This window comes from Mus pahari, chromosome 3, assembly GCF_900095145.1.
Source record: "Mus pahari chromosome 3, PAHARI_EIJ_v1.1, whole genome shotgun sequence".
NCBI lineage: Eukaryota > Metazoa > Chordata > Mammalia > Rodentia > Muridae > Mus > Mus pahari.
Genome location: NC_034592.1, coordinates 9,518,673 through 9,541,681, shown reverse-complemented (window position 1 = coordinate 9,541,681; position 23,009 = coordinate 9,518,673). Strand labels below are relative to the sequence as shown.

General features: G+C 38.1%; 1 protein-coding gene across 1 annotated transcript in view; it reads right to left on the bottom strand.

The window, feature by feature from the left end:
* Myo3a (myosin IIIA) overlaps nt 1–23,009 on the bottom strand; it is a 226,464-nt gene that overhangs the window by 195,508 nt on the left and 7,947 nt on the right. The window contains exons 2-3 of the mRNA XM_021195185.2: nt 17,646–17,830; nt 13,355–13,489 (exon numbers count right to left, since the gene is read on the bottom strand). Of these exons, the coding sequence (XP_021050844.2) occupies nt 13,355–13,489; nt 17,646–17,830 (320 nt within the window). The remainder of the gene's footprint in view (nt 1–13,354; nt 13,490–17,645; nt 17,831–23,009) is intronic.

The following is a 23,009-nucleotide window of genomic DNA, read 5'->3' as shown; positions in this document are numbered from 1 at the left end:
CTCCTCCTCCTCCTCCTCCTCCTATCCTACCTCTTTTTCCTCTTCTTTGTAATGTGTAGCTCTCTCTGGTTGCACACTCTGTGGCTGACTTTTGTGAAAGAAATATGAATGTTCCTTAATTAAAGTGGAATCAACCCTACCAAAAGTAAGGAAGAAAGACTATTCTGCAGTACTGTTGGAGCACACCTATGACCAAAAGCTATCAGGACCACAAACTTGGAGGCCACTACTGTACAAAGCAACATCTCAAGCACATCTGCCTAGAGCTGTGTGCTCAGCCTCACATCCATGCCACGCAGCTAACGAAAATCTTTTTATCTTTAAAAGCTGCCTGAATTATTATCAGTTTGGGGTATTAGGTAATGTATCACTATTGCCTTGTGAATGGCAACAAACACACCCTATAATGTAAAATGTCAAGGCAGAAGCCATCTGAGTAAAGGGCTTTATCATTTTTAGCTCAATCTTTCTGTAAATTCCAAACCACTTGAAAAAAAAAAAAAGATCGAAATCATTATTTGATAAGAATAGAGTTATGAAAGTCAGATTGTTAAATTTTATCTAGAGATAATAGTATGCTTGAAAATATAGGAACTTTATTTCCTTAATTTTTAATTTCACTGATATTTTATACTATATTATAACCTGGCATGAAAATATTCCATATTTAGAAAGTAGAGATTTGGATATAAAATTCAGTCAATCAGCCAACCAAACAACCAATCATAATGAAAACTGCAGAGAGGGCAACACTGAAATCATGCAGAATCTGTCCACTTGCACCAGATACAGTGAGCTCCTCTAAGATGTCCTGGCAGTAGGCATCATTCTCAATCTGGACGCAGTGAAATGGTGAAGAGAGGGAAGGAGGAAATGCCTGTCTTTGGCTTTAAGACCCACTCCACAAGATTGGGCCCATGCTTGGTGTTGCAATCAGGGCCCAGAGTCTGTGGTGAGGCAGGCCCTAAGCCTTAGGGGAGAACCTGTTATTCTCCTAGACAGACAAAGTGCACTGACAACTAATGATTTAGTGCTACCCACAGATTGATTTATCTCAGCCTTCATCAAAGCTTCCTTCTAAAGTAAATGCTGACTAACAGAGGCCAAGCTGGTTAGTGTCAAGGGGCTGCAGAGTGCACAGCCCTACCCAGGGTATCTCAACATGCACATCATTAGTGCACGGGTTCACTGTGGTCATGTCACCATTGTGGAATCGCAGGGGACTTCTACCTCCACTTGATTAGGAGGAATACAAGCTCTCCATAATTCCTTCCATCCAGATGTGTCTAACCTCAATGGTACGTTTTTCCATCCAAGAAATTCATTTTCCCAGCAGCTTTAAGCAATGATGGTTTAACCCGAGGAACACAAAACTTTATTTCTGAATGAACTGTAGAGAGTTACATTAAAATGGAAAACAAATGGAAAGATGGATACACATATGGAAATGCCTGCGGGGGGGAAAAATCAATGTTTTACTGATAATTTTGTGGCTCACTCTCTTAAAGAATCACCAAACAGAAGGGTCTTGGCCAAAACTCTGATTCCTCCCTGACAGTGATGACTCAAATATTGTCCTGATGAAATGAACTGTCTCTATTAGTCTAAACGCCAACCCTGTAAATGACACAGGGTGAACATTAAAGTAAAACATGACAATTCTTAATGAACAAAAGAATGGAGATGTATAAAATGAACTGCAGATATTCTTTAGTTAGAGGATAGATCATCAAAATAAAATGAACGGCACCCAGAAGAGTGAATGTTGCTAAATTTAACCTAAGCAATTTTACATTTCCAAGATAGACTACAAGAGAATTCATGATAGGAGAGTTTAGCTCCCACCCCCCAAAGTATATAGCTTTGCAACATAATCTGAAAATAGATCCTGAAAACTCTTTAATCAAACAAAATCGGGGGATAATGTTCCTAAATCATAGTTCCATGAGCTGAGAGTGTTCTCAACCTTCTAATGCACAGACAGGAGTCAAACCAACCAGGAAAAAAGCGAGGTCACCCTGTCAGCAACATGGCAGCACTTTCAAAACGCAGCCTTTACAGACCCTCGGAACGTATTCTGTCTCTATTGAGACAGAAAGTGAGATTTTTTTTTTTTAAAGATTTATTTATTTATTTATTTATTATATGTAAGTACACTGTAGCTGTCTTCAGACACTCCAGAAGAGGGAGTCAGATCTTGTTACGGATGGTTATGAGCCACCATGTGGTTGCTGGGATTTGAACTCTGGACCTTCGGAAGAGCAGTCGGGTGCTCTTACCCACTGAGCCATCTCACCAGCCCAGAAAGTGAGATTTTTAAAGACAGGATTGTTAATATCTCGAGTGAAAAATTCTTACTTCTGCTTTTTCTTTGCTTTGTTCTCAGTGTCTTCTGAGGTCATCTGTTTAAATAGACCATGTTCTGCCCTGAATCACAGAAACTCCATTGTTTTCTCTTGCGTAGTTCAGTTTTGTTCTGTTCATTTTATAGAGGCACTGACAACATCAGTGCAGGTGGGGAAGGAGGAAGAGCTCGCCGAACACGTTCATAGAGACCGCAACATTTTACACTGCCACGAGCAATGGGCAAGAGTTCAGTTTCCCCCAAACCTCATCGGTTCCCAGCATCATTGGCCTTTGTAAGTTCAGCCATATGTATATTATATCAAATGGTATTTATGTTTTTAGCTTAACTTTTCCTAAAGCCTAAAAGTGATAAACATTTCTTATAAATGTTGCTGCGAAGCACTCACTTATATTTAAGTTAGGTGGGTCCTTTTTATTAGGTGACATTCCTATTATTCTCACTAGCTGAGAGCTTTGGATTTAGCATGGGCATTGGATTTCAAGAGTTTCACGGTTCCTGCTTCCCATCCCCAGCCCCAGTTTTAATTTATTAAGTTCAATTATGGCCTGAGAATTTTTGTTTTAGAAAATTTATTTTAAGATTTAAATAAACTAGCATTTTAGAGCAAATCCCTCTCAGACAATGCACGTGCATACAGAATGTCAGACTGGTTCGTTGTAAAGTCTTTGTCTTTGTCAGCCTAAGGCTAGCTTCCAAAAAGCAGTCAATAAATCCAATTATCTTTAAAATATTTCAAAAGATCCTCGTTTCAAAAAAAAAAAAAGTCAGTATAAAGAATTCATGGGTGCAGCTATCTAATAAGCTAAGCATCAATAAAAAACAGAAAAACAGAATTACTTAAAGTAACAGGGACATAGCAGCATGCAGACCACATGCATTTCTCATGTACTCCCAAGTCTGTGCTATTCCTGTCCTTTGTCCCTATTCACAGGGTGGAAGCCCTAATTCTGGTGAGCAGGCTGATAATCCTCACCCTCTCCCAGCTTGTTCACTAGGTATAGTGTACAAGGTCAGAAGAGACAAGTTGAGAATAGAGTTCTTTCCTTAGTCCAGAGTTCTGCTCAAGAAGCAAGAACATGTGATGCGAATCCCTGGCCCCACTGGCAGCTCTGAAACAGTGGATGAGAGATTTTGCTGACAGGCTGCCATAACAACAGAGAACTGCAAAGTCCTCCGCAGTGTACCTGATATTATCTGTGAGCGAGTGAGATGTTCAAATCTAAGAAAAAAAAAGTGAAAATAATGGAGATGCTGGTTATTGCAAGATGGTGAGCAGCTCTGTGAGAGCAGCAGGCTAACTACAGACCATGCAGTATAGGAGGCAGTAACAAAGAGACAGCTAAGGACTCTGTAGGGGTCCTCGAAGACTACTCACAGAAAGTGTGCCTGCATTTAGCTGATCAAACTGTGAAGCAATTCTCTGCCCCAGGACATTGCTGAAATCTATAGAGAAATCAGCAGACAGTAGGTGGAGTTCAATAGCTTGGTGTCATACAGAAGCAGACTGGCTTAATAGAAAATCAAACAAAGATGTAACCAGGGCCTGGGACATAGCTCAGTTGGTACGTGCTTGCTTTACAAGTACAGGGCCCTGACTCTGGTTCCCAGAACTAATGTATAGGTAGCCGAGGTGACACATGTGAGCAATCCCAACATGGGGGTGGGAGGGAGAGCCAGATGATCCCAGGTGACACATGTGAGCAATCCCAACATGGCGGGGGGGGGGGGAGCCAGATGATCCCAGGGGCTTTGTGACCTTAGCCTAGGTGGTGAGAGTCCCTGACTCATGAGAAACCATTTCAACAAAAATGGCAGACAGAGCCTAAGGAATGACACCTTATGTCTCTGACCCCCACAAATCCACATGCATGCACCCACACATATATGTGCACACTCCCCAACCCTAGAAGGTAGAAGGTAGAAAGAAATCCCTGCTAAAAAGCACTGCCATTGTTAGACAACTGTGAAAATGCCAAAATTTTCTAAAACTAAAAATTTTTATTACAATTACATTATTTTCTTCTTCCCTTTCCTTCCTCCAATGAACCTCTGCCTGTTTGTGCTCTTTCAAATTCATAGTCTCTTAACTGGGGCTGGCTTAGAGTTCAGAGGTTTAGTCCATTATCAGCATGGCAGGAAGGATAGGCAGACATAGTGCTGGAGAGGTAGCTGTGAGTTCTATGTCAGGATAACCAGGCAACAGGAAGAGAGAATGACACTGAGCCTGGCTTGAGCATCTGAAACCTCAAAACACACCCCTATGACACACTTCCTCCAAGGTCTCACTTACTCTGACAATGTCACGCCTTCTAATAGTACTAGTCCCTGTGGGCCTATGGAGGTAATTTTCATTCAAATCACCACAATGCTTGTTTTTATTTTAACCATAATTTATGAACAATTTAGCTAGGTCTTGAATTCTAAGATGACATAATTTTTCACTGAGGACATCACAAATGTCATTCCGGAGAATTCTAGGAAGCATCAGACTCCTTTTCTGCTCTGCTCACAATTCTCTTCAGTATCAGTTTTTGGCATTTTGGCTATGATAAATCTCAGTATAATTCAGGGTAGACAACTGTGATGTTCCTGTATTCAGGCCCACTCAATTTTTTCCTCCCACATATCTCATCGAAAGTTATCCTCAATAGTTATGGCTTATTTTCTTTTCATAGTCACTGAAGTTTCAGTTCTAAAAGTTCCACTTAGTGCTTTAGCGTTTCCTTTTATTTAAACTTTGTTAATGCTCCTTTTTTTGAATAAAAAAATATTTCTAACAGCACTGAAGTTCTAACTTGCTAATTCCAATGCCCCTTTCTACTGATCACATTTTCTTCTGACTGGTTCGCATTATTCATATATATGTATAATATATATAATATTTGTATATTTACACATGTATATATGTATAAATGTATATTTATAATATTCATAATGTAAATGTAAATATTTATATATTTATATATAAAATTTAATACTGGAACTGGCTACTGTTAATGTTATGTTATTAAATTTCTGGGTTTTACTGTCTCACATGAATGAACAATGAATTTCATTCTGGAAGGCAGTTAATTAACTCACAGATTAATTAAAGCCTTCCAGGAAGCTCTTCTCATAAGGCTAGCTTAACCTTCCCTCTAACTTGCAACATTTCTGGGTCCCTAGTAAATGTTTCAGGTATAGTCACGTCACCCTGCAGCAAGCTCATCCTGTGAGCTTCACAGCAGCATCACAGCAATCCCTCCTCGGCTTTGTTCTCTGCCCAACATCTGCACATTCTGTTCTAGTCGAAAAACTTCCTCACATGTATTTAATTTCATACACACTGTCCCCCTTTGGGAGGAAGTTTGCTGCATGGCCTCTCCTCTTCCTCCAGTCTTTTCAGATAGGTGGAATTGCTTTGATCTCAGCATTAGCTGCCTTTCTCACCACTGTGATCAAATAGGTGACAGAACCAACTTCAGTGGGAGGGTTTCATTTAGGCTTATTGCTCAAGAGGGCATGCTCACTCTGGAAAGGGAGTCATGGAGGGTAGCACAGCTTGTCACATGGTACCACAAGAAGCTCATCTGGAGAAGAGGTGGGGCTGAGCCATCATTCTGCAGTACCATGGTTCCCTACCACCACCTGACTTAGTCGCTTGTATCTGCCAGCTAAGATCTATGTATTACAACAGAGGTCCTCAGCCCATTGGAGAGCAAGACATCCATACATCGGATATCTTGCTTATCAGATATATGAACACTATGATTTCATAACAGTAGCAAAATTACACTTGTGAAGTAACAACAAAAAGAATTTTATAGTTGGGGGTCATCACAACATAAGGAACTACCTTAAAGAGTCTCAGTGCTAGAAAGGTTGAGAACCAGGCTTAAAGGTTCACAACTTCCCTAAATATCACTACCAGGTGGAGACTAGTTTCATATAGGTGAGATTATGGAAGGATACCCAAATCTCAAATATCTCCAAAGTGATGCTTACAGGCCTACCTCTAAGAACAAAGGTGAGCTTTATAATGCTCAGCACTTTCCTGCTGTTTGAAAGATGCTGTATTTTTGTGCAGTGTTCTGTCTGTGTGTGTGAAGATTACGTGGGGACAAAAGCATTGTCATGGCCAGAAGCAGCAGATATCAGAAGTCAGAGCTTTCTGCTTATTTCTCTGACAAGTGGAGAACCTGGAAGAGTGCTTTCTAGCCTCCTATCCTTAGATGAGAGTCACCTGAGTAGGAATAACTTCAACCTGGGCATGGTGGCACATACCGTTATTCCCAGCATTCGGAAGGCAGAGGTGGGCAAAGGCCAGCCTGGCCAACATAGGAAGCTCCAGGTGAGCCAGGGCTACATAACAGAGAGAACATCCTGTCTCAAAATAAATAAATAAATAAAATAGCTTCCAAATTTCTTTCATGAATTTTCTCCTTCATCGGTACAAGCAGTCCACACTTATAATCAGTAAGTCTGGAGGATACTACAGAGAAGAAAGCTCCTGCAGCCACATGTCTTTTCTGTCAGCAAGATAAGGTGACAGTACCCCTTTGTCTTTCCTTGTCAAAAGCCTTCTCTTTTATTCTCTATTAATATGCCTATTTATACTCTTTGTATCAATAGCAACAATAATTAATTTAGCTTTAAATTACTATAATAACCACCTCTAATATAAGTTCAACTTGATCCCAAACTGAGAGCCTACCACTATGGCCAGTGCAAAGTAAGAGGTGAGTTCAAGAAACAAACAACTGACTAGATATAAATTCTATAAAGGTATCTTCATAAATGCACATGTGTGCACAGTAACAGGTCAGCTTTTCCTATGGTGTAGACAGGGTCTGCGCAAAGTGTGATATGATTCAATAAAAATGTATTTATATATTAAATTCTAGATGCCAAAAACATGATAAAACAATTATGAAGCCAGACACCACCTAACAGGCGTTCCCTGAAGTGTGCTCATGTACTGTGTGGCATGTCATGTGAGCATTCTAGTATGAAACCAATGGTTTAAGGGTAACATTGACAACTGATTCATTTGGGATGTATTTTGGAAACTCTAACCACTAAATTCAAATAAAAAATAATTCTCTCATTCTAAGATGTTTTAAAAGTCTTGGGGAAATACTTAATAACTAAAAACCTATAACAAAGGAAAATAATTTAGCAGATGAAATACTTGAATGTTCATAAAGAGAACCTATTAATCTATCAATTAGCAACACAGTCCATGAAGCAACACTATAACCTGGCACTCCTATATAAACAACAGTAACTTTGGCAAGCTCTGGTGTATATGGTAGGCAAGAAGGATAGTGAGACTTATGTATATTATTTATGCATTTCTGGGACAAACAGCAAAAAGGAGGACACTTAGACTGTATGCCCATCTTACTCTTTAAACAAAACCATAAATGAGTCGACTCCAGGTAATCGCTGTCTATTCTGTTGCAGACACATGAAATAACAGCCTTCTAGATGAGAGCTGGGAATGGTTTTTCAGCTCTGAGAACATGGAAGAAATCATGCTGTTAGTCTGCAGTTCCACTGCAATTGTGAGCACAGAGAAGAAGGAAAAATATTAGGCTACCAGAGAAAGGCAGGAGCCAGCTTCCACACCTGTCCTGCTTCCTGATACGGCAGAAAGATTGCCCTGGCTTTGCAACCCCTTCTAGGTACATAATACTAATGTGTTAATACTGAACAAATAGAAAACTCTCATTCATTGTGTTGTCTTTATCTTCCTGTTTTTCCCCTTATTGCAGACCTTATATTACTTCTAGATGTAAGTATAAGAAAATCCAGAATAATCAATAATGACTGATGTATGATGTATGAAGACCACTTCAGTGACCTACAATGTATATTTGATAGGCTTTGCTACTATTTACTGAATTTTTTTGTGCTTTCTAACACTACCTGTAATTGACAGTCTTTGATCTCCTGAAAGGGATATAATTTCAAAGAGGAAAATTTCTGTACTTGGAAGGCCATGAAAGAAAGCAGTGTCATTATTACAAATGAACAAATTAGGGACAATTGAGATAAAGACCAGGACACATTTTGTAGCACCGCCATGGAGAGAGCAATTAGTACAGAGATGCATTAGGCCAGAAAGGCTCTTTTAACAGAAGGATGTCCTGTTCTAAATTTTGGCTTTATTATGGCTGAAGGCACACTGAGCAAATGGCTTCAGAGTCTGGGTTTCCTCTGTACTTAAAATGTGGTTGTTCATTCAGCCAAGGAGCAGAAATTACAGGAAAATATCAGGTCTTTTGTGCTCAGCAGCAGCACAGGATTGGTGGCAATGTTTTAAGTCAATATAGCTCTGTTGTTTTGTTCTCCGAGTTTGGAGGATAAGAATATTCAGAAACCTAACCTGTTTGTTGTGTGCATCGTTACGGATAATAGACTATACTGTGACAATACAAACCTCCACAGGTGCTCCACAGACAACAGGCAAACTCACTCCCTTGTCTTTTTAAGAACTGGTTTTGTCTAAGTGAAATCAGGAAGCAATGGCTGCTTTCATTAACTTGTGAAAACTTTAGACCGCAAATGAACATACAGATCAGTCTCATGGAAGGGGTTCCTAAAAACAGTCTGGTTCATTGGCATGTTCAGACATTTGTGGGGTAACAGAATCGATGAAAATAAAAGAAAGAATGATCAACTTGAAAAGATAATTTAAACACACACACACACACCCCACAGAGTAAAAAATAGATTGCCCTAGTATGTTATGGAGAATTTCTATTCCAACAATCTCAGTTCTGGATTAAAACTTAAATGAAAAGAGTTAGAAGCCACTACAGCCATTTGCCTAAGCCAGCATGGCCTTCCACCTGGAAGGCTGATGGATCCTGAAACCTGTCATTCACAACTCAGATTAACCCCTCCAGCACATACCTTATTTGTAGGGACTCACATTAAAAGCAGTGTTATTAGCATGATCCTTTGAATAACATCACCCCTCTTTGCTTAGTCTTTGGATATATTCACGTAAAATAATTTATTTGAGCTTTATTATGATAAGAGGTATAATTAACAGTCATTTGGGGAGCACAAAGAATTTATTATACCACAGCTAATTTTGTAAAATGTGCCTCTAAGTAGCACCTGCACCATTCACTTACAAATAAGGTAATTGTGCTTCTGGTCACTTCTGAGTATGTGTAATTAGTATAATTTACATATTCAAATTATAATGATTATATCCATTTTACTAACTTCTCACTTTCTTTATGCCCTCCCCAATTTTGTTAGTTCATGTAGATCAGATTCTTGGCATGTATACTATTTTCTTTTTTCATTATTATAGTAAAATACCCAAAAAGCAGCTTAAGGGAGAAGGGACTTATTTGGTCCCACAAGCTAGGCGCCATGGGGCAAGGAAGCCCTGAACCAGGTGATCACACTGCATTTTCAGCCAGGAAGCAGAGAGGGGTAGGTGTTGGTGTTATCCTGGCTGATCTTTTAATTCACTCTGCGACCCCAGGACTTGGATAGTGCCAGCCACCTTGAAGGCAGGACTCTTCTTAGTTACTTGTCCCTGGACACTCTCACAGACACCTACAGCAGTGTTTTTCAAGGGATGCCTAATCCAGTCAGGTTGACAATGCGGAGTAGTCATCATGCTAGTTTATTAAATGGCATTGTCATCTTCTCTCAAGCCATGTAGGGAAATGTTCAACATTTCCATATAGTGAAGCATATGGACAAAGTTCACAGAGCACTGCCTCCCCGCCCCCACCCAAGTCCCTGTTAATTCATTATGCCAGAATGATACTCCTTTTTGTCAGTTTAATCCACTAAAACTATTTTGGTCAATCATTTCACCTTTTCTCAAAACAAACAAACAAACGAACAAAAAACAAAAAACAAAACAAAACAAACAAAACCAAAACCTAACAATAACCCCAACAAAAAGCAAAAAAACAAAACCGAAAAAAGCCCACATTTAACTACCATTGACAGTCTACAATTAAATTCAAATAAACCCTAGTTTCAAGACTTTATACTAACAAACACCAGTATAATCAGAATAGAAGTTTGACAGGCTAAAAGGTAAGAACTGATCTTATTTTGAACTCCAGGCAAAATGGCATAAATTGTTTCCTTGCCCATTCAGATTCATACCAACCAGAGAACCCAAATCTCTATTTCACAGCCAATCTGATTTTTAAGCTAAACACACATATTGAAACTATTTGATGTGTGTGCGAAATCACATTCAAGACTCACACAGCAAAGCAGCTCAGGTATATAAATGCAAAACTGAAGGAAAGACTCTAATATTCTTCACTAATGTTAAGAAAATAAGATTTAAGTTCACAATTTTCATTCTATTACTTGGATTTAAATTTACATGAATGAAAGTTTAGCTTTGTTTAGTATGTAATTTAAGATATGACGCTATCTTATAGTAGAAAAATAAAAAGCAGCTTTGAAATAATAAATTGTCTAAAACTAAGGAGCAGTGATTTAAATTTTATGTCATATAATAAAATAATACATCTTCAGAATATGAACAGCTTCTTAAAATATTATTTTATACTTTGAAGGTTCTATAATACAATTAAAGGTTGCAGGTGAGAGGTTAATTTCCTCTTTCTCATGAATATCTATTTAAATGCTAATAGAGGAATAAAAAAGTCTAAGATAAAGAAAACAGATAATGGGATAGTTATGGGCCAGAGATTCCAACTCTTGCAAATGGAATCACATCCCCATGTCAGAACTGATGTAGCTAAGCTGAGAAAGCTGGAGAAAGACTGGAGAGCTCACTGAAGTTCATTTCGTGCTTGCCAGAACAGATTAATACCACACAGAACAAAGGAGGGAAGAGCTCTGTAGAAGGGAAGAGGCAGAAAACAAAGTCATCTGGAAGCATCCAATCATAAGGTTGAACACCCTCTCATCCAGCATACAAGCTATCAGCATCCAGTAGTCTGCCTGGATGTACATCACACACAGGGGTAAGAGAGTGCCTCTCCTGTTACGTTAGAAACAAGCAGCAGGAATCAATGTCATCATTAGAGTGGTTAACAGCAGTGATGTTCATACTATTACATGATAGGCAGTGTAGGGAAGTAAACTTGAAAAGAGGAGGCTGTGGTGGTTTGAATATGCTTGGCCCATGGCATGAACTTATTGGAGAAGGTGTAATCTTGTTGGAAAAAGTGTGTCACTGTGGAGGCAGGACTTTGAGGTCTCATATATATTCTTAAGTCTGGCCAGTGTGATCCTGCCTGCCTATGGAAGACTCTTTTGCTGCCTATGGATTAAGATGGAGAACTCTCAGCTCCTTTAGCACCAAGTCTGCCTTCATGCTGCCATATTTTCTGCCATGATGATATTGGACTGAACCTCTGAAACTGTAAGACAGTCCCAATTAAATATTTTATTTTATAAGAGTTGCCTTGGTCATTGTGTCTTTTCACAGCAATAAACTCTAACTAAGAGACCATGGATGCAGGAATAAGCTCCGCCCAGGGAACCAGCAGAACATCAGAGACTAGATGCAGGCAGATCTCTAGACTTAGGCACACAAGGTCTCAAGGCTAATGGTAGATCTTAATGATATTTAAACTGTATCACTAAGACTAGAGAAACTCAGCCAGTTTTCTTAGCACAGCATTACAAAACATCAAAGGCCCAGAACTATACAAGACAAGGTGGTCCCAGTAAGGTGGGTGGGCATTTTGATATTATGATATATATTTGATTTTGATATTATTTATTACTAGCTCTTTGGATTCCCTGCTTTTGCTATTGTGTGTTGTTCATGTGCCTGGTTTTCATTTCAGTTTTTGAATTGAAGGTAGAGTCTCATTATGCTGCACTGTTTTTCTTCTTTATACATTTCCAGTCAGTGGTATATTTTTTTATTATAGAGGCACAAAGACCAGCTACCCCCAAGAAAACAAATAGATGTTCATAAGAAACAATCAAGTACTCAGCAATTGACACAGAAAAGATTATGCTGTTACTTAGTCAAATAAAGGCTGTGGTCTGAGGGTACTTTTCAGGAGTTGGCTCTTTCTCCACCATGTGGGTTCCAGTTACCAAATGCAGGCATTATTAGGTTTGGTGGAAGCACCTACATTTTCTGAGCCATTCTGCTGGCCAAAAAGCAACATTTAAAAGTCCTTAGAGTTTTTGTTTGAATTAATAATTACTTGAATAATCAAAAATTGAATTGTAGAACTGGCATTCAGTGACCTTAGGGAGAGGTGGGCTCTCAGTAACCTGACTCAGAGCAGACTGACCTATATAAGAAACCGTACTCTGTATATTCTAAGGAGCAATTCACTGCTGCACATAGAAATTTATTCAGAAAACCATTTGGGACAATTTTTCTTCTCCATAAAAGTAGATATTTAGTTCTATAACTCATTAGCTTTCAATAAAGATCAAATAAGAACACAACTATTTTTAAGAAGGTTTACTTAGCATTAATATGCTCTTATTCCCTATCCCCAGCCGAGAACTTCAGTCATGTATTAACTAAATAGTTATTTATTAATTTAGTTAGTTATTTTTGGATTTTTGAGACAGGGTTTCTCTGTGTAGCCCTTGGTGTTCAGGAACTTACTTTGTAGACAAGGCTGGCCTCAATCTCATCGAATTGCACCTGCCTCTGAATCCAAGGTGGTGGGATTAAAGGTGCATGTCACTACCACCTGGCCAAATATGTTTAAAAATACATATTATGATGTAACTTTTCTTTCTATATGACAAAATCACCTTAATTTCTTTAGTCTTTTATCATGGACTGATTTTCTTTTAACCTTTGGTGGTCTTTGTAGACTTTAAATTTCCTGGTGTGTCTAAGAAGTCAATTCCCAAACTGGTTCACTATTATACTGGGGACATCAGCAGTAAGGAATGCACTAAACACAGGTTTTGCATGCTGAAGATATGACATAAACAAAAAGTCATTCCAAGATCCCAATACAAATCTCCATTACACAGGCAAGGCTGGGCACTCACCTCCAGAACCAGCCATAGCTTATCTCCATTTATTTTGTCCTTCTTAAAATAAATCCCATAGAATCTGACCACATTCGGGTGGTCAGAAAGTGTTCTTAAGATGTTATACTCTGCTTCAATCTCTTCATCGATATCCTAGGTTAAAGCAGGTCATAAAAAGACAACCATGAAAAAACACATAGTATGCCAATAAAATAATATTAGGATATTAATATTATTCTAACTTCATTAAAGCAAGGTTATAGTTGTTGGGATTGCATTTTGTAACACAGTATTGAAATCTCTTATTACATCATTTTTGTACTAATTCAATGCATCTCAGTCTCGTATTAATTTAACCAAATTTTAAAAGGAAGAAATAAAAGGCAATCCTTGCACGCAAATGGATAACTATTCCATGTGATTTTATCTGTACTGTATTAGTGATTTAATTGTAATGCCAAAGACATTGATTTAAAAATAAGACTAAAAAACTAGTTTATTTGGTTCAGAACACGGTATATTTGGAAGTTATCAAAAGTCTGTCATACAGGCACATCAATTTCTACTTAAAACACTGAAATGGTGTTAAATATATGATACAATATAAGGTTAAGTTTTAACAGCTATCCACCAAGAGCAGACTGGGTAGATACTTGAATAAAAAGCTGGAAAACCACGAGGGCATGTTTATAGAACACCATGTGTATATGGAGCACATTACAAATAATAAGAGCATCTTAGTGGTACTGTTCCAATAAGCATAATTAATGGCTTCTTGTTTCGCTCCAGAATCACCACAGCATAAAGAAAATGTAAGTTCCAAAAAGTTAGACTCAGAGATTTTCACGGAAAGCATAGGTCTATAAGCCTACCATATTCTGGCCCTACTCATGTTTTTCTTTCCTTGCAGAGGGTCAAAACTCAACTTTTTGATAAATACACAAAATAATAAGGTGCCTTCATCTTAAAAAATAGATTTTAATACTCATTTTAAAAGTGCACGTCTATTTCAATTTCTTTAAATGGAATTCCTTGGCTATGCTTTATTTTTATTTAACTTGTAAAATGATGAAAGGAGAATAAATAATTTTTAGGAAAATGCATATGTTCTATAAAATAAATAGTCAGCATATAGTCTATGAAAATATTCAGCAAAATAACAAATTAATTACTATAGTTGTTAATCTTTCATTAAAACACAGTAGAAAGCTAGAAAGATGGCTCAGTTAATAAAGTACTTTATTCACAAGCCTGATTCTGATGCTCAGAACTCAGTAAAAATGAAGGGCATAGTTGTGTGCACTTGTAATCTAGCACTGGGGTGTAGAGACAGGGAGTTGGAAACTTGCTGGCGAGCCCATTTTGCCTAACTGGTGAGCTCCAGACCAATGTGGAAACAGGAAATGGAAAATATGCCTCTAAGATTAGAGGTTCTCCTCTGGCCTCTGTGCACTTCCTTTGTCTCTCTGTCTCTGTCTTTCCCTTCCTCCCCAGCCCTCTTTCCTCTTCTCTCTTAAGCATATTTAAAGGCCTTGATTTTCAAGTACTGCAAGAACATCAGACACAAGTAAGGCTGTGGAAGAGGAAAGATTATGTGTACCATAAGTTACTTGTTCTTGCCCAAAAGGAAAGGAATGGGAAAGACATTCATTTGGGGTGCATGTTGTGGTTGGTCTGAAGTGTTTTCTGTTGTTGATCCAAATCTTCAACCCTAACACCAAGACATCTGAAGGGAAAAAAAATGTTGAGCCGTTGGCAGAGCAAAACTGTCTCTTTCCTTCACAAGAATGGCAAAAGTCCCAACCAGGGACTGTGTACATGCAAAATCAACAGAGCCTGCAATTTACATAGCCTATTCTACCCTTCCACTCTGTCAGATTTCCTACCTTAAAATAAAGCTTTCACAATAGTGTCTGGGTTTGGTGGTTGTTTATTGGATGGATCCCCAGGTGGGGCAGTCTTTGGATGGTCATTCCTTCAGTCTCTGCTCAAATTGTGGATGCCAACAAGAGTTTGCTGACAGCAGCCTGATATAGCTATCTCCCGAGAGGCTCTGTCAATGTCTGACAAATACAGAAGTGGATGCTCACAGCCATTCATTGGACAGAGCATAAGAACCCCAATGAAGGAGACAGAGAAAGTACCCAAGAGCTGAAGGGGTTTGCAGCCTCATAGGAGGAACAACAATATGAACTAACTAGTACCTCCAGAGCTCCCTGGGACTAAACCACCAATCAAAGAAAACACGTGGTGGTACTCATGGCTCTAGCTTCATATGTAGTAGAGGATGGTCTACTTTGTCATCAATGGGAGGAGAGACCCTTGGTCCTGTGAAGGTTCTATGCCTCAGTATAGGGGAATGCCAGGGCCATGAAGCAGGAGTGGGTGGGTTGGCAAACAAGGGGAGGGGGACAGAAGATAGGGGATTTTCAGAGGGGAAACTAGGAAAGGGGATAATATTTTAAATGTAAGTAAAGAAAATTTCTAGTAAAAAAGGAAAATTAATGTAAAATAACTCATTTTGAATAGTTTAACAAAGAACATAGGACTGCATTGTTCATTTATTTTCTTTCTTTTCGGGGTTTTATGTAGCTCAGGGTAACCTAGAATTCACTCTATAGATAAAAATAAACTTGGATTTCTGATTATTATGAAAAAAATTAAAGCTTGTTTTCCCCAATCATCTGCTTAAAATAGCATAGAATACTGCAGTTATAATGGTTTTAGCACAAACAAATAATCAAAAAATAACCACCCTTAAGATGAATAAAGAACCAGGTAGTTTTAGTAGCCTTTGTTAGTGGACAAGCCATGTCAAGGGCTCAGAACTGCAGTGTCCTCCTTTATCATGGTGTACTGCCACAATGCATGCAAAAGTCTCTTAATAAACATGTCCTCAGTAGAACTTGGGGAGTATATGATTCTGACTCCATTTGGCTCACTTGCCTGTTATTTGAAACTTAGTTATTTCTAGGAGGCTCTGATAGTCACAAACTCTTGTTGGGTACAGTTCAGTGTAGGAAACCCCTGCTGGTGACTTGAGAGAACAGCACGGTTGTACAGGAAGCTCAGTTCTTCAATGAGAAACTTCACCTTAATAAACCAACCAACACCATTTCTACTATGGAAACATTTATATATATATATATATATATATATATATATATATATATATAAAATTTCTACCCCTCTCTCTCCCACCTCTAACTCCACCACCTCTATCTGTCCCATTCCCTCTCAAATTAATGAGTTCTCCCCCCGCCCCCCCACACAGTACATTTAGTGCTGTTTCTGTCTATTGAGGACTGACCACTTGGAATTGAACTAACAGGGGGCTCTGATTCCCCCTATCTTAAAGGTCAATAATTACTTGAAGCTCTTCATCCAGAGGTAGAGCCTGTGAGCTTTCCCAGATGCATGCTGGTGTATCAGCTGGGGTCATTGTTCAATTTAACACTTTTTAAAACCCTCTCCAGTTTGGCTTAAGAGGAATACTATCCAAAGCCCAAGTGGGTATGGTAAAAGTGGCACTCAGGTTACTATAACCAGATTTCCAGGAGAACTTCTAGACCTGAGGGTTTGTTTCAATGACATAGTAAAAAAAAAAAAAAAAAAAAAAAAGAATAAAGTGTTATTCAATCAACTCAATTCATTAAAGTGCTTTACTGTGGAGAGCTGCATTTATGTGCTGATACATTTGTTTAGGAACCAATGGTACTTTGTTACATGTGCAAAACCCATAATAAAGAGGAGGAACAAATAATTTACCTTCTGCTTATTTTTCTGATTGGTTCTTATTTCACAGTGACGCTGTGGTGAGTGAGCTTTCAGACTTTTAAAGTGTTTAATACAGAGAAAAACAGAGATTTGAAAAATAAAAGCTAGGGGCTGAGGTGATATCTCAATTGTAAAATGCTTATTTTATAAGCAGGAAATCCAAGTTCATTCCCTGCTACTCCTAGTCCCAGGTAAAACTTCTGAATGTGGTGGTGCATGCTTGTAAACTCATAACTAAGAAAGCTGAGTGGGTTAGCAGAGTCAGGCAGATCCCTGGTCAGCCAGGTGAGCCTAACTAGTGAGTTCCAGGCCAGAGAGGGATGTTCCTCCCTAAAAATAAAAAAAAAAATGTAAATGTAGGTTGAGGAATAACAACTGAAGTGGCCTTCTGACCTTCATAAGCACCCATAGGCATCTACATACACATTTGCCTACACATGCACCTCCACACATAAACAGGCATAGTCATATACACAAACACACAAGTAAATGAACACACTCTTAAAAAAAAAAAACCCTCAAAGTGACTTACATGGATTGGATCCAAAATTTTGACTGCTGCTTTCTGGCCACTTTTCTTGTTCAGGACTTTGAAAACCTTCCCATAAGTTCCTTTGCCGATGGTTTCAGTGATTTCCCATGTATCAGAAGGATCAGGAAAGTTATCAAAGATGATCGTTTTTCCAATTAATGGAAGCATCTCAAAGGTTTCTGTCACTGGAGAGAAAAGGTACAGTTCCACCTACATTTGATTAGAGGTATTACATGGCGTGCATAAGTTGGTGGAAAATTATCCAATGTTTTCACCAATATAAGAGAAAGTGTTCAACTAACCAAATATTCCTCAGAGTTAGAGGAAATTTAACTTCTTCTTTATGAGCAGATTAAAATTAACAAATTCAATAATGCTTTGTATGTAGGGCTTAATTTCTATGTTTAATATTGTTTCATATTGATTAATTATACATTCCAGGTAAAAATGACAATTTCTCATTGTTTTGATGTTATTTTAACTAACTTCTTCCTCCATGAGAATTATAACAAAGTGAATAGCTTTAGAATAAACTCAGAAAAAAAATTCTATACTTTATAAATGATGATATTTTATGTTGACTCTTTCTATAAAACCCAGTAATGGGTCCTTCTTTTCTGACTATAAGCTACAAGGTTCTTTAACAATCAACCCACCACCTCCTTGGCCTCCTCTCTCATTTCCTCTTTCCTACACTAAATGCAGCTATTCCTGATTTATCAGTCAGTTTCTTCATAATTTTAACCCTGAATTATCCTAAGGTCTCACACTTCCAAACAGTACCCTCTATGGCAACAGCACCATGTCTTGCTATTTGACATCATTACTTTCCATAATTTTAGCTCTTGATACAGTGCCAAATTTTCATTTTGAATATGAAAGCATATTTTCTCAATGTTAAAATTTGATTTTGAGCTTATATGTATATATATAAACATCTGCTGATAAATATATTGACTTTCTCTTAGCTGCAATGAACTACCTGACAGAAAAAAATACTTAAAGGAGAAAAGACTTAGTTTGGTTCATGGTTTCAGAGGCATCAGTCACCCATAATGCCAGGAAGTACCCTGGCAGAGTAGAAATGCTCATGGAGAACAAAAACGGAGAAAAGTGGAATTCAGGAAGAAACTTAATCCAAGGTATATATAACTCCCAAGGACATTTTCCCAGTAACCTACTTTCTCCAACTAGGCCCAGCTCCTACTTTTCACTACCATCACACTGTGAGTCCATCAAGGTATCAGAAATCTACATAATAGGTCAGAAATCATCTCTGGAAAACCACTGTACCCATAGGTGTACTGATTTAACAATCCTTGAAGCATCTTCATCTGATCAAACTGATGATGAAAATTAACCATCACAACAGATATATTAATTCTTTGTAATAGGCACACAAAGTTCACTTGTTAGATCACACTAATGACTTTCAACTTCATCCACTGAGCAATCTGTCTACGTCCTTTTCCCTGTCAACCTTCCTTTGGCTCTACTCCCTGTTGCTTTCTTCTTTCTCAGACTAGACCCTATGACTTATACTATTACAAATCCTTTCAATGTTCTTATTTTACTTCTTGTATAAACCACAATCCTATAGGGAAAACTAATCAATTTTGGGTAAGCTTTGAATTGTTACATCTGTGTATTGAAATGAAAAGTCCCCAGCACTCAGGAGGCAGAGGTAGGCGGATTTCTGAGTTCGAGGCCAACCTGGCCTACAGAGTGAGTTCCAGCACAGCCAGGGCTGCACAGAGAAACCCTGTCTCAGAAAAAGAAAAAAAAAGAAAGAAAAGAAAAGTCCCACACAACAATGTTGACCTCAGCACACCTACGTGTAGACCACCCATAGTGCCTAACTCTCCTACTACACTGATCTCATTTGCAGAGTCTCCTCTTCCAGGAGTCACTGCTGTATACCACTCTTCCCCATGTCCTCCTCTCAAATCGTTCCATTGCTGCCCACTTCCTCCTGGATCACCTCACAACTTAAATGTATGTGACATCCTTCACATCATTAATTTAGAAATAAATTTCTTAATGTTCTCATTCAAAAATTACAAACTAAGCCGGGCGGTGGTGGCGCACGCCTTTAATCCCAGCACTCGGGAGGCAGAGGCAGGTGGATTTCTGAGTTCGAGGCCAGCCTGGTCTACAAAGTGAGTCCCTGTCTCAAAAAAAAAAAAAAACCCTAATCTACACCAAACCCAGTGCATTACTTCAGTTTGCCAGTGACTGGTTCCTTCCTACCCTTACCTTCCAGATGAACCAGGACTTCCTTAGAAAGGCCTTCTCAACCTTATACTGCCCCCACATCCTGTTACACCTCCATGGAGGATGCATGAGTGTCTCTACCTCTAAGCTTTTTTCTCTTGCATTCATATTTTCCAAAACAATGGCTAACACGTGGGAATTTGCTATCAAGCATTGGCTAACTGAGCAACTGTTTGTTAATCTGTTAATTCTGGCAACAAAGACCCCACCTTTCTTATTCAATTTTAAATCAAATAATGCTTAACTCTGTGCTGATCATACAGTTTATTTTAAAACATAAGGCTATTGGATAAGTGAATAAATATTAGTCCTTAAGAAAACCTTTCTTTTTTGAAAGTGGGAGAGAGAAATCAGAATTATAGAGAACTGAAAAGAACATAGAAATCTAAATCAAGCAAGCACCATGTCCTGATTAACTACACTAAAGGGAGCAGCGTCTTGTACTTATGAATAGCTGATAAAAATTATATCACTATAGAAAAAGATGCTTCTGAATGCTTCTTGGAATACTCAATCTTTATGAAATTTGTGCCTTTGATCCAAGATGCAGAGAGGTGAATCAGTGATAATCATCCTCATTAATGACTTCATAATCAGTGATAAAATAACTACTTCTTACGTCTCCATTCTTGAGTCACGCAAATGAGCATCTATGCCATACATAATATAAGCATTAGACAAAGAGAGCAATTACAACTTGTTATATGTCTAAAGTGGGAGTTTCTAACCAGGAGAAACAGTCATTACATGGAATACTTGCTTCCATATAGTTGAATTATTGAGCATAGGCATCCTTTCTGAGATATTAACTATTAGGAATTAACTACTGAGTTTTCAATAGACGTGCATAAAATTTAAAAAAAAATCTCTGAACACAATGCATGGGCAAGATACTTCAGTGAGTTTTGAGATACAGAGACAAGAAACACACAAACACACAGATAGGTTAAAACACATGACTACCATATTATGATGGATATGTATAAAATGTTATAGTAGCCCAGTTGACTAAACAATTACTTGTAAAGTGATAAGGAAAGCTACTGGGAATAAACAGAGCTTGAGCTAGACATTAAAAATAAATGGAATTTTGTCTATAACATGACTTATATTTTAACAATGGTCAAATATTTAAAGTCACGTGTTAGTTACTGTATTATAAAACAATGACAGAAGCAGGCGTTTTTTGGAAAACAGAATATAATCAGTCAAATCTCATTTAAAACAAACAGGGCCACCCTTTAGCAGATAGAGTAAAGCCTTTGGAAATGATTTATTCAAAATCACATAGAAGAAATTTCAATAGTGAGACTAGAGAAACACTCTAGAGACTGAAACAGCAGGATGCACATGATATGAAGGGGAGATGAAAAATGGTATGGAGCTTTCATTAGTAAGGGGGCAGAGAGGACAATATGAAAAGAAAGGGAGGGAAGAAAGATAAATAATATTAAGGGTATATGGAACTGTTTGGAGTGAAGAAAGCAAAGATAGAGGTATTGTAATTACATTATATAAACTCAAAAAAATTTAAAAAGTAAAAGAAAATAAGTTGCTACCAATTCAAGGTGAAAACGAGTCTTCACAGGAACTACAAAGAGACCACAGGATCTATGGAAAGGGAAATGAGACTGCAGCCAAAACCTGTCATTGCAAAATTTTTTTTTTATTATTATTATTTTACTGGACACAAAATTTGGCAGAAATGGAATAATGGAGAAGACAGTCATGACATACCAAAATCACTTTCTTCAAAAGCAATAAGTAAATCTTTCTCCATTGTTAAGAGCAGAAAAAGACAACTTGTCTTAAGCACAGCCATTTTGACTTCAGGCTCCATTTTACTTAAGCTGACCAACTCCCCGCTCTAAGCAACAATAGTGACGCATACCATAGTGCCTATTCCTACAACAGAGGGCAAATTGATTCGATTAGTTGGGGAGAGACACATTCAATACCAGCTGACAGTGCTGAAACACTGGGGAACGTCCCTAATCCCTGAGCTCTGACTGGTAAAAACTGTAACTGTAACCTGGCGAAGATGCTTGTGGGTTTTATGCTTATAAACCCCACGTCGGGCTTCAGAAGAAGCACGGCTCCAGACTTCTCCCCTGGTGACTGTAATCAGCCAGTGACTCCACTTCTGTGGTGGGAATAATAAAAAACTTGTCGTTTCACAAGCCCACTGGTGTTTTCTCTCACTTTCCTTGTGGAGCACAGTGGACATGGTATAACACTATTAGTATTTAGAGTGAGATAATAAAAGGAAGGAGAGGAAGAGGGTGTGGGTTAGCTAGGCGAAGGTCAAACAAAAAAAACTAAGTTCAAAACTCCTGTGTGTGTGTGTGTGTGTGTGTGTGTGTGTGTGTGTGTGTGTGTATGAACTCACCAAGAAGGAATATCAATTGCAAACATATGTTCATCAATCATTGGAACTACAAAACTTATTAATCAACACTGACTGAACTCAGGAGAGAAATCAAGAGCTTGATAACAACTTCCAAGCAACAGCAAGACTAGACAGACTTTTCTGAAGTACATAGAAGTACTTTTTCAGCATAACTATATTTTAAGCTTCAAAATAAGTCTGAAAAATTTTAAGCCTGAAATATGTGTAATATTTTTACTCTAAAAACTAGAATGAAACTAAAAATCAACAACAAAGCATAAATGGAAAACCTAAAACACATATGAATTAAACTATACATTATTGAACCATTAATGTCACAAGAGGCACAGAGAATAACTGGGACAAATAAATATGCTACAAAACCTCATGTGCTGATGTGGGAACAGGGTAAGATAGACCAACAGCTACAAAATACCACATTAAAGGGGGAGGAAACACTCAATGATCAGCCAGGTTGTGCTTTGAGGAACCAGAAGGAAGAAATATAAACACAGGAGCAATAAAAGGAAAGATGGAAATGCACATAAACTAGAGAGAAAAAATGAGGAAAGCAGCAAAACAAAGAATTGATTGATGAAGACTGTCCCCAAAGTGGTCAAAATTTAAAGTATACTTATAAAGGAGTGTTGTCAACACACTCACACAACACACAGTGAGAGAGGAAAGAGAGAGAGAGAGAG